This window comes from Rhagoletis zephyria, unplaced genomic scaffold (genome assembly GCF_001687245.7).
Source record: "Rhagoletis zephyria isolate East Lansing unplaced genomic scaffold, Rhagoletis_zephyria_1.1 Rzeph_scaffold_13492, whole genome shotgun sequence".
Classification (NCBI taxonomy): Eukaryota; Metazoa; Arthropoda; class Insecta; order Diptera; family Tephritidae; genus Rhagoletis; species Rhagoletis zephyria.
In genome coordinates, this window is record NW_016170563.1 from 2,317 (window position 1) to 15,623 (window position 13,307).

Sequence of the window (13,307 nt, forward strand, 5' to 3'; positions counted from 1 at the left end):
AGTATCAAACTGAGGTGGTTTAGGAAATTTTACTTCTGAAAATATTTTTGTAGCGGGTTGCCACTTATTTTAAATGTGTTATTCAGATAAAGTTATAAGACAAGATAAGTTCTGGATGGTGTACTTATCCCACGAAGTGCACGATATGTAGAACCGAGGTAGAACATTATAAATTAAATTTCCAGGATTCCAGGATACCTTCGAAAATTTATTAACTAACACCCTTATTCATAAAAAATAAAGTATGTTTCATAAATCGAAAATTTGGTTGACAATCTCACGTCATAAAGCTCTTCTAATCTACATATTTAATTTTTTACGAATGAAGCCATAAGAATTGTGGGAGGGAGCAACAACACACAATGACTGTTAAGCGCAGTGAAGCACGCCGGGTATTTGCTAGTTTTGTATAAAGTTTTAAATTTTGATTCATATGATTCTATTTCCAGCATGAAACTTATTTTTGTAAAGAAATAACAAAAATGTTAGATTACAAACCATTGCAAATATTAGGGGTATGCAGATACATATATGCAGGCAGTGTATAGACATATGTTAGTACCAATGTACATATGTTTGCTTTCACAGATATGATCTCAGATATTCAATTACCAACGCCACCCTCATCACTACATCACTCTGATTTATCCATATACAACTCAATCAAGCCAATATGAAATATCAGAATTGTGCGAAATTCAATTTGCTATTACCCCGATTGCAAAATAAAAATAAAAATAAAAATAAACGAATTTTTGTCTATATAAGAGTGTGCGAAATGAAAGTGGCAATGTGCGTAATATTTGAGCCAAATGAGTTGTCATTGCACTGCACCAAAGTTTAATATCGAGAGCTGTCAACTCTGACAGTGAAACAAGCTCACATTCATTCGCCGATAAAATTTTTGTTGGGTGTTGTGCGCTCATGTGAAAAATATGCGAGATTAAGATGTCACTTTGGCGGCAACACCAAACGAACTCAACTGGTAAATGAAGTTTTCCGCATTTAGGCATGATAACAGTGGCAAACGCCCACACACATTCAATCCTGCGGCAATACGTATACGCGTATACTCGTACTCGTACTCGTATAAGTGCAAGTGCACACGCACAGAAAGATACAACAACAAATAGCAACACACTTTAAAAAGTATTAAAGGAATATTTAAGACTCATTTGAATATGCTGTATCCTCTTTTTTGCTAAAAACAATTTTTTAAAGCGTTTTTTATTGTTTTTCTACCGCACTCGATTCATTTGTATCTCTATCACTTTCTCACATTATCCTTTCTAGCATTGGTTCCATTGTACAAAGTCGTCAATCAAAATTGTGGCTACAATTCGACTCCATTTTCCGTTTCACCGAGGAGTACAAACGCCACGACAGCTATATTAAGACATTGCATGGTTTCTCGAATCGTGTGATACGCGAACGCAAAGCTGAACTAGCAGAGAATATACTCAACAATAATGTCGCCAACTCATCCGACGCTTATGATGATTTAGGCAAGAAGAAGCGTCTCGCTTTCTTAGATCTACTTATTAATGCTTCGAAAGATGGTACTGTGCTGTCGAATGAGGATATACGCGAAGAAGTCGACACATTCATGTTTGAAGGACACGACACCACATCGGCGGCTATATCATGGACACTATTCCTGCTCGGCTCTTATCCTGAATATCAGGAACGTGTGGTGGAAGAGCTGCATGCCATTTTCGGCGATGATAAAGAGACACCAGCTACCATGCAGAATCTAATGGATATGCGTTATTTGGAGTGCTGTATCAAAGATGCGCTACGCTTGTTCCCCAGTGTGCCAATGATGGCGCGCTCCATTGGCGAGGATGTGAAAATTGGTAAGTTGACTCAAATATGTATATATGTACATAAGTGCTTGCTTCATTTTTCGTTGTTTTCTGCTAGGTAACTACTTGGTTCCCGCTGGCACTACGGCAATCATTGTGACCTACATGCTGCATCGCAATCCCAAAGTATTTCCCAAGCCAGAACAATTCAATCCAGATAATTTTCTGCCTGAGAATTGTGCTGGCCGCCATCCCTTCGCCTATATACCTTTCAGCGCTGGTCCGCGTAATTGTATAGGTCAGAAATTCGCCATACTCGAAGAGAAAGCGGTATTGTCAACGATATTGAGGAAATATAAAATCGAATCCATCGATCGTCGCGAAGATCTTACTCTGTTGGGTGAGTTGATTTTGAGACCGAAGGATGGCCTACGCGTGAAAATAACGAAGCGTCCATGAAAAGGAAAGCAGATCAAGCGAATTTTGCGTATACAAAAGCATAGCATTAAATACGATTTAAGTATTGTTTTATGTATTTGTAAGTAGCTTTAGGAATTACCTTAAGCCCCGATGAATTTATTTTAAATTCTCAAACGCAAAAATTGCCTCCCGAGCAACGGGATTTTAGTTTAACTTAAGTTTGAATGAAAGGTAGGGAGGAGTCGATCCGGGTACATTTTGTGTAGTAAAACGCTTTCGGAAAATTTTTTTTTTAAATTGTAATACATACATATATGTAGCGTGTAAGCCCTTTGTACCAAATATAAAGTTGTATGATTTAAAGCGTAAAATCCATTGATGTAAATAAAGATTTAGGAACTAAGATATTTAATTTTCAATCATATGTACATACAATACAATTTAATACAACACAAACATATGTACATATATATGTAAACACGAACATAAGAGAATATATTATGTAACAAAGAAATTTGTCGGCTATTGATTTAGAAACGTATCCAAAAGGGTACAACTGGATTAAGTTATTTTTTGTACTTTAATCGTTGAACAGATGGAGTTAGTCCTTGTTCGAAGACATTCGCGTTTTTGCGATGCGAGGTAGGGCATTTCTATATTCAAATAACGACATGTATTTTCAATTTGATTAGTAGACAAATCGATTTTAGCCCTTTGGTCACATTCAGTGTCATATTTTTTTCTAGGAAACAATTTTGGACAGGAGACGGTGTAAGTTCGTTCCAAATTCATCATTTTTTCACTCTGTCCAAAAACTTGAATACGTATAAAGTTCATGCGCAGCTTATTCGTCCAAACTCTGTTTAGTTGTACAGCTAGAGCTTTTGGTAATAGACAGGCTAGTTGTAAATGTCGCGATAGTGGTTATATCCATGCTAATGCATAAAAGTAAGGACAGCACCCAAACGCCACAAACTTTTATTGACTAAAATTTTTAGCAAACTCAGCAAACATTTGAGCTCATGTTAAAAATATGGGGAAGCAAGTTTTGCCTGTGCCTTTGCAACAAATTTGCAAAGCCAAGTGCTCTTAAAAAAATAGTAAAATTTTTGAAAAAGTTGTAAAATAAAACTGTAAAATCATCCGTATATAATGCATATTTTTCATTTGACTGCAATTAAGTAATTTTTGTGCTTTAATTCGGTGCCTGTGCTTAACCACATGTACATCAAAAACTAAAAATAAAAACATAAACAGTTTTTCTAATAGCAGGCAATGGCAAACCTCCGAGTATATTTCTGCCACGAAAAACAGCTTCTCATAAAACTACAATCGCCGTTCGGAGTCGGCAGAAAACTGTAGGTCCCTACCCTTTGTGTGACAACATCACTGCGCACGCCACAAATCGGAAGAGAAGCTGGGAGAAAAACTAACAAATGTGTAAGCGCCGATCTATCTATTGTATCTATCTGTACCGTTCGCCCGATTTTCAAAAATGAGATGTCAAATTAAAGCGCTTGGTCTCTATATCGTTTTTAGAAAAGAACTGCCACCCGTTGAAAAATTAAACTTAAATCACTAATCAATGCCATAATGGTTGCACCGTTCGATCGACCTTCCGAAGTGAGGTGTAATATTAAAGGGCTTGGACTGTAGATGTGCAATAAGGTTTTACTTTCTTGAAAAGAGTTGCCACCTTTTAAAAAACTACATTCAAATTACTTTAAAAAATAAATTGTGTTTAAAAGCTTTGATTCTTAGCTGAACTATAGCAGGGCTGCCACCTGTTTAAAAAAATCATAGTAGGTAAGAGAAACATGTATCACGATATGAGGGCCAAAGAAGAGGGATTTCAGAATGTAGTACTTTGAAAATATTTTGAAGGGGGTTGCCACTTGCTTGAAATTTCGAATTTAGTTTACTTGTACGCCAGTTATATGAAATATCTAAATATAGAGGAGTGTTACGAAGTCTTCAGTTTGAACGCTAAGAATATTTTTGAGGTGTCGCTAGAGGGTTTCCACCTGTTTAAACAGTGAAATTCAAATTATTTAGTGAGTTAAATAAATTAATAAAATATCAAAGGGTGTTTTTAAATTTTTTATTTCTGAACCGTGTTTAGCGGAGTTGCCACATGTTTGATTAATCAAATTCCACTTAGTTCATCAAATTTATTAAAACATATATCGCAATGTCCGGCGAAAAGGAGTTAACAAGGATTAAGCTTGAAAATAGTTTTGAAGAGGGCTGCCACCTGTATGAAACGTTTTATTTCTTTATTATTATTATTTCTTTATTTCTTTATTATTTCTTTATTTAATTATAAGTCTTTTGAATACAATCCTTACAGACTATGTACTTAACTAATTTATAGATTACAAACTAATTTTGTGCATAAATCAAACCACTTATAANCCTCACTAGTTATTATTATTATGGTCGACCATGCCACTTCCATAAACTTTTTTAACAACTAGCACTAATACTACATAGACTCAGAAAAAAAGCATTTCCTTAAAACAAGAATTCAGTTACTGTTTTTTCCTTAATATTACGAAACATTTACTCAATTTGAGAAGTTGTTCCTTAAATCATGTTCATGCTCAAAACAGTGCGTCATTAATTTGAGGAAGTANTTAAGTTTTTGAAATTCAATTTTGAGCGTGTTAATGCCATGCGGGCTCACTAGTTATTATTATTATGGTCGACCATGCCACTTCCATAAACTTTTTTAACAACTAGCACTAAATACTACATAGACTCAGAAAAAAAGCATTTCCTTAAAACAAGAAACCAGTTACTGTTTTTTCCTTAATATTACGAAACATTTACTCAATTTGAGAAGTTGTTCCTTAAATCATGTTCATGCTCAAAACAGTGCGTCATTAATTTGAGGAAGTACCTAAATTTACTACATATAAGTAATAATTTCCTGTTAAGGCAAAGTTAATTACTTTCCTGGCAAATGTCGGCTGTGGTGTCGCGTGAATACGTCTGCTTCTGGTTCTAAAATCACAAGTTCGAGTCCGGTTGGTGGTGGTTAAATTAAAGTAAGTAAGTTAATTGTTTCAATTTTCTGTAGCCAAATTCAGTTCCTAATGCCCGGTCAAAATCGGATTTTTTATCCGCTAAGCGTTGACGCCGCGTTATATCAGTATGGTTCATACAAATTGTATGGGTATGAGATATTTTTTACAGCCAGACAACGCTGACGCTTTTGTTTAGCTGTAGGGAATTTTGTTTCCTTAAACTGTGTCTAAATCGTTAACTCATATTAGGGCAGCCATGTCTTTGGCGCAATTTCAAGGTAATATTTTCTTAGAATAAGATATTTTTTTCCTAGCATCAAGGAATTTTTTCTGAGTGTCGTAACTACAAGTAGTTTAAGCAACTTTAATAGAAAACTTAGAAATTTCCGTGTGTGGTTACTTGCTCAAAGGTGCCGCTTTTAATGCACCAAATCGTGGTTTTATTTTTTGAAAAAAAAAATACAATCATGAACATAAAGAAGTTTGATCTTCACTTCACGGAGTTCTTCCGCAATTGCTTAAATTCTTCTAATATTTCTCGGAATTGGCACGATCCTTATCGAAGGTATGACGAAGGTACGATCGTCGCTCGTTAAGACTGTAACTATACCGAATTACGAGGCGATCACGTCTGTGAATCCGAAATATGGAGTTTTATGTTCACACTTTCAAGAACAAACCAATGTATGTACCTACATGTACACACGGGTCATGTACTTGAAAGATCAAAGCCATCATTCATTTGCCACCTCTGTTAAGAGAGAAATTTCCTAAAAGTATGCTACATAATTAGCATGCTACCGACATGATCTTTTGATCTTCTAAAATCAATGAGCTTCAAACCTAACATCAAAGCAAACACTTTTACGTACATATGGACATACGTACATATTAAAAATTAAAACTTGATAATAAACAAATGAGCTTTAAGAAAAAGACATAAGGAATTTTCTTCTGATTTTTAGAATATATACTATTTTAGTAAGGGCATACTACTACTGTGGTTGAAACTTAGTTTAATGCTCGAGCTAGATAGCTAAAACTAAGGTAAGCCAACCAAAGGTCAGCCAGCGGTTAAATACGAGTGCAGTTTACGTGATCTAAGTTTAAACTCATCTGTTTTCATCGTTCGTTCAGGATATACCTCTTGAGCCGCTCTTTTAAAGTTAAAAGTCAAATTTTACTATGTCTAATTTATTGAAATATTTTTAGGGGAATGTCTTGATAAATACATTTCCAAAATGTTCTTTAAGTCCTTTTGCAATGTTGACGATGATATACATTGTATATGTACATATGTATGTATGTACATTAGACTGCGCCTTATTTTGCAACTTTGTCCTACAAAGCAAGACTCCAGGACCCCCAGGAAGGTTCAATTGGTCATAAAAACATGAAGTGCGAGAAATTTTTAAAATCGAATAACGGAAAGACGTGCCTCAAAGGTCCTAAGGTTCAGCAAACTCATGGAAGTTTTCACAAAGCGGTCAAAATGGCCTATAAGTCAGTGGGAAATTTAATATGTTTTTAATGCAACTTGATGTAGTTTTGTCCACCGATGTCCAAAATGCATACATATTTTTAAAAGTCCCCAACTTTTAAAGTTATTGAGGTTTTCCCACGTAAAATTAAATTTTTTCTAGGTTTTGAGAAGTGAATTTTCAGCCCAGTAAACTTAGATCAAATTGGTATGAAGAAAAAAAAATTGTAGTAGCGAAATTTTGATGCAGTTTACTTTTATTTGACACATGGGCCATGGACCTACAGTCTTGCCCCTAAATTTCTTACGGGAATATTCCGCCATGTTGGATTTTAGGCTTCGTTACTAAAAATTTTTTTCTTCGTATCAATTTGATATAAATTTACTCGGCTAAAATTTAACTTCTCATATCCTAGAAAATTGTAACTTATTATTGTAGTCATATTTAACAAAGGGGGAGTTTTGCTTTGTAGTTAAACAAATTTTTCTCCATACAACTAATGCCCAGTCTAATTTACATATATGCATGTATGTATGAAGCTAAGTGCATATACATACATACGTTTATATTTATTCGTTATGTTTATTAGTAAATATTGAAAATGGAATCACCATAAAAAGGGTGCATTCGTTCTCTGCAATTGCTAGTGTTTGGCGCCTACGCTTGTCGAAATGACTAAATATGTACTCAGGATCGATAATGTCAATAACAAAAACTACTATCGGGACGGTGATTGGTTTCTGTGGCGCCACTGCAGTAATGGCGCCATTGCGATATCTTACATTAGAAGCTATATATTTCGCGAATCACAGGCGAGAAAGAAAAAGCACAACTAGTAGTGTATCTAAACATTGCATTTACCTACTGACATATAAAAATAATCGCATTGCAATTTCATATTTGCCCATACCTTTGTGTCATATGTTCATACATATGTACATACACATGTTTTAATAGGTAACTAAATGACATACATACATATGTACTATGTATCATAAAACGAATCGCAGCCAAGCTGATATCTAATCAATTAAAATGGCGGCCAGAAAGGTGAGAAAAATAGTGAAAAAAATCGAACTTTTTATAATGCTATAAAATCCCTGCAAGCGCAGACCGACTTAAAATTAAGCCTCTTGCAATAATGCACTCACTATAAAAGTTTTGGAAGCCAAGCCAAGTGTACTTAGATATGTACGTAATACGTATGCACAGATGAGCAGATATATTTATGCACATACCTACATATGTAAGTGTTTACAGGGGGAAAGAGGCTTGCATTGGCGTCACTAAGTTGCAGCACTATTGCCATTAATTGGCTATGGAGTCTAAATGACTGCATCGACGACGTAATGCAATTTCACAGTGGTTCCAAGTATAATAAAGTCCATTTAAACTTGCGGAGTTAAAATCACTGAATGGATTTAACTTTTTTTTATTAACAGTCAAAGTGTCTTAGGGTTTCCTTTATAACTAAAAAGTATGCAGAGCTTCATTTATTTAAACAACTTAATATCCATTTGTGTGGGTTTTTCAATTATCCCAGCAGTGTTAACGCTCTGGAACTTTTGTTTTTCGTTTATTATAAAACATGTGAGCACAATAAAATCCCAATGATCTTTTTTAGTACAGCTGTAACTTAAGATTTATAATTTAATTATGCTATTGTTTAACAATTAATATAAAAGAAAAATCTGTAGATAATCACAAGCAGAACATAAGGAAAAATATAAGAATAATGTATTTATTAAACTATACTTAATTAGATAGCGAGCCTCAGAGGAAAGGCTGAACTTTAGACACGATATAGCGTTCTAAAGAAAATAAAATTACAAAACTCTCTTATCTCTGCTTATATTCAAACTATTACAAATATGAGCTGGAATCGAGTTCCAGGTGCGAATAGCCGTTAGGTGCGCAGATTTTGGTAAAGAGAACACAGATAGGTAGATTATTTTCCCATCATAAGGCGGAATAGAAAAATACAATTTCTAGCTTTCAGGTATTCAGAAATAAAGCATACCAAAAGTAGCGATATCCATTCAGATATATGATCGTATTTCGTTAACCCAAAAACATACCGCGTAACGTGATTGAACACCACATAAATTTAATGAGCAGATTGAGAATCTAGCCTTCTGTAGATTAATTTCGGGTGACATATTATAGGTGCATCAAAGTTTACAATGCAAGTTTGCATTTAAAATGCAACATTTAGCACTTTCGGACATATGCTTTCAAAAGGCGTTCATGCTGTCGCATTTAGCAAATGCAAACAGCCTTTTTCCGTATCTCGATCCATTCGTACGGAGAAGATTATTATCTGGAAACCCTACCAAAAAGGAAGAAATAAATTTTATATTAGCTCTGATCTAGTACACCATGAACTTATAGGTTTTTACACAAACTTGCAGGAAGTTACAGGAAAAATTATTCCGTACCCCAAAATCCTGTAATTGAGAGCAATTTTTGTAGAGTTCTGTAGAGAATGAAGTTGCAAGGTTTTACCCGAAATTTTCTTCTATTAAAATCATGAAAAGCGTCAAGCGATCTCTGGTTGACCTTTTTACATGAAAAATGTGCTTTTACACGAAAATTATTACATCATAGCTGTTATATTCATATGTCGGTGCTGTCAATTAAAATTTCCTAAATTAATAATGAAACAAAACAAACCGAGTTGATCACAAATTGGACTAGATTTCTCTCATCATCACATCGATGTCGCATTTGCGTGACTTTTTCATCCAAATTATGTAAAGTAACAAATGAAATCTAGATCAGCGATCACTGAAACGCAGCAAGCAACTGTATACGCGAAAAAGCAATGTTGGCACTTTTTCCCATTAAACCATGTTCGAATCGTGAAATCTTTTAAAGATCCCAGAGTTAATTTTAGCATTTATATACTTTGACGTATTTTCAGCTTTCTCTTACACAATGTTAACCTACGAACCGGCAATTCCGTCTGCAAACGGTCAAAAATGCAAACTGGGCTTTTATATGTCGGCAAGCCGGTCTGTAGACGGTCTGTGTTCGAAAGCAATTTTCTCCATTTCGAATGGTGACATAATTATAAAACTTATATCAAACTACGGTGCTTTTAACTACGAAATCCACCGATTTTTTTATATCAACAAATTTTTCAAAAGATAAAATTTCTTTAATTACGAAATTACTAAATAGCAAGAAATAATTAATTTTTACCGTGTCTTTCACAATCTGTAAATCTACTGCCGATTAAAATAAAACGGATTGACATAACGGATTCAAATTTACCTCGCCGTAAGGGTACGATTTTTGTCTAAAGATCGTGCCTTACGAATATAGAAAAATATTATTATACCTAGGTGCACTAAAAACGTGTTTACTTAACGACCGTCTGGATGCGGTTCAGCCTACCAGAGGGTTAAATAAAATTGCGAAAATTGAGAATTTTTTGCGATTTTTGGTTTTTTTTTGCTATTTACTTGAAATTTTGAGGATGTACGAGTCAAACGGACTTCAGATTCGGATTCACTTAAATTTAGCCTACACGCACGATTATTAAGGTTCTAGTGCATAGTAAGTACACGCGATAAATCATATAACTTCAGATACAAATATCAAAATGGATGACATTTAGTTGGAAACTTTACAAAGCAAGGCATGGCTTTAAAAAGGAGGACTATCGTTCTTAAAGAAGTACGGCTGGCCACATTAATTAAGAGCTAAGTGCACTAATGTGCTTTTACGCGTAAGCAAAAACTGCCCATAAGATGAGACCTATTTAAATACTTCACTTTAGTAGAAATCTGAACTGTGATCCCTTTAAGTAAAGGCTGAACAAGGATTAGAAAATATATATAATTTGTTGCAAGAAAATTCTAATTTTTAGATATCTTTTCTTTGCGTTCCACCGCAAATTTCCTTTTGATTTCGATCTATTCCGAAGCATTTTGCGTCTATACCGTACGTCTAAGAATTCATTAGTTTTGAGTGGACTATCAACTAAGTACATAATTCTGAGGATTCCACAGCAAATCGAATTCCATAATAAGTGAATGAAAGTTTTTTTATTCTTTAAACAACTTTTAACTTTTTTTTTAACAATTGATATTCCCTTTTTCAGTGGTTTTGAATACTGTACGCCAAGGATGTATGCAAGTAAGTATGACAATCAACAGGACTCTACACTATGGTTGCACAGTAAGGTAATTAATGAAGAAAGAGACCCAACGAATATACGTTTGTAGTTGCAGTTAAAGAAAACACATGAAAAGACACGAGTTTTTTTGAATTCGAAAAAATGTAAATATTTCAAAAACGGTGACACTTTTACCTGAAATTTTTTTGTTTATCAGTGAGCTCACCCCCCACCTACCTTCCTCTAAAGTTTGGCACGTTACTTTTGGGACACCCTGTATGTACTCAGACAGCCAGTCGGTCCTTACGGTTCTTGACTCTGTCACTATTAATTCGGAGACAGTTGCCAACTGCCGCAAATCACTTCAAGTAATGACAGAGCAGTCCGCTTTGCACTCGGTATTTGTACCGGGGCACAGTGACATACCAGGAAATGAGAAGGCAGACGAGCTTGCAAGAGGAGGTACCTCCATTCCACTTTCACATGGCCTGGGAAAGGATAGGTATGCCACTCGCTTCCTGCAAGCCCTTCCTTGAAGAAGCGGCCACCAGATGAGAGCGCACTGAAAACTGTAATTCAACGAAGCTTACTGGCCTAAATGGAATATACGAAGATCAAGAGAACTTCTTACTCTCAATTGAGGCGATATGTGACTGGCCATTGGCCTGCTCTCAGGACATATCCTGATAGGAAGGCGGGCAGAACGCTTCGGGGTCAGTCTCAATGGCTAATGCAAGAGCTGCCACGACGAAGAAGAGCCTGAGCGAATTAGGTACTTACTCTGCGATTGCCCTGCACTATGCAGGAAAAGACAGAAATTTCTAGGTATAGATTTTTTAGATGATCTAAGCTCAACTGCTAAGTTTTGAATGCGGTAGCTGATAAGCTTCGTAGACTCCACGAATTGGCTTAAAGAATAGGGATTTTGGATCCATATAGTATCACAATGGGTCCTGACTGGCCCTAAGTGTGCTGGCAACCTCTAAGCCTGGCAGCAACTTCAACCTAACCTAACCTATATATATTCCGCAAATACCTCGCAATATTTATTTAGCTTGTCACATCTTTCTTGCCAAACGCTAACTGGGTTGCTAAAGTAGCTAAAAGGAAACTTTACCCGAATTGAGTCTTCGAAGCTCATATTGGACAGTCGGCCAGCGCTGTGATCACTCAATGGATGATTACTCAAAAACACAATGGACGCTTACTGAATTGTACCAAAAATTATTGAAATAAGAATAACATTTTAATAGATTAGAAGCAGTAGGGAATGAAGGATTGATATGAACACATAAATAATCTTCGTTTACATTTTGCACCATGGTTTGCATAAGATTTTTAACAGATATTTATTCGGTGTAACTCTGTGGCACTTGGGGCTGTTTGGCAAAGATGTGCGACTTTTTTACTAGTTGATGTGCACAATATTTTCAGGCTTGCCAAAGGGCACCCTCGAAATCCTTTTAGATATTACTAGGGACACTCCTTCTTTCGCCAACACTTTAGTAAAGGTGATCTTTCTGAAATACAGTACACATATGTACATACATATTTAGATAAGTGTGGATGTGTTGCTGTCGAACCTTACCCAACAAGTTAAGTTCATAACTGTAAAAATTATTATTTTTTTCTTGTGTCACCGAATAAAAAAAAAAAACAGTTGTTCCGAAATCACCCTCCATCATGTTCAAAAAGGATTACAATTTCTGCCGCGTGCACGGAATCAAATCTGGCAATGTAAGCGCATAATTATGGAATTGTTTACACAAGAAAGTGTGTGATCACGTGTTAGAGCGATTCTCAAGGGGAGCATGGCGTATTATTTAGATAAATGAAAAACATATTGAAATAGATGAGCAATTGCATATTACAAAACATCGTACACACATATAATAATAAGTTTATCCGAGTCTGGAGTAAAAGGTTTGAGGGTTAAATGTGCATAATTTCTCACGTTCCTTAGGTGAGATAGTTTTAAATATATAGATACCTACTACATACATACATACATACACAAATAGTATTCAAGCAGGTCAGCATGAATACTTCTTAATGTTAAACGCATAATGTGCATAAAAATACGTACATACATAAGTATGTTTGTATAATATTGCCAATCCACAAAATCAATCAATAATCGCGTGAACAAATATTTTCACTGACATTAGCAACAAGACGCCATTTAAACAGAAGTCAAACAAAACATTTATTATAAAAAGAAATGCAAAAATTATTCTTTATTAGTTTTTGCTATCAACTCACTTGAAGGCTGCAATAAAAATTACATCTACTTACACACACATATGAACATAGTACAAACGTGTACTTGTCTATACGTATTTGTATTCTTATAAAAATAACCATTTTACATCGTAAATTATTAATTATGGCTGTCGATCGCTGAGTGATGTTTACTCTTGTCATTGCATCTAATTTTGTTATTTTTATG

At 35.1% G+C, this 13,307-nt stretch overlaps 1 protein-coding gene across 1 annotated transcript; it reads left to right on the forward strand.

The window, feature by feature from the left end:
* Nucleotides 1–1,293: 1,293 nt before the first annotated feature.
* Cyp4c3 (Cytochrome P450 4c3) lies at nt 1,294–2,620 on the forward strand (the record flags this gene model as incomplete). Its single annotated transcript, XM_017634456.1, has 2 exons — nt 1,294–1,856; nt 1,924–2,620. Coding segments are annotated over 2 exons (904 nt in total), but the record flags the coding sequence as incomplete, so codon positions are not given.
* Between the last annotated feature and the right edge of the window lie 10,687 nt (nt 2,621–13,307).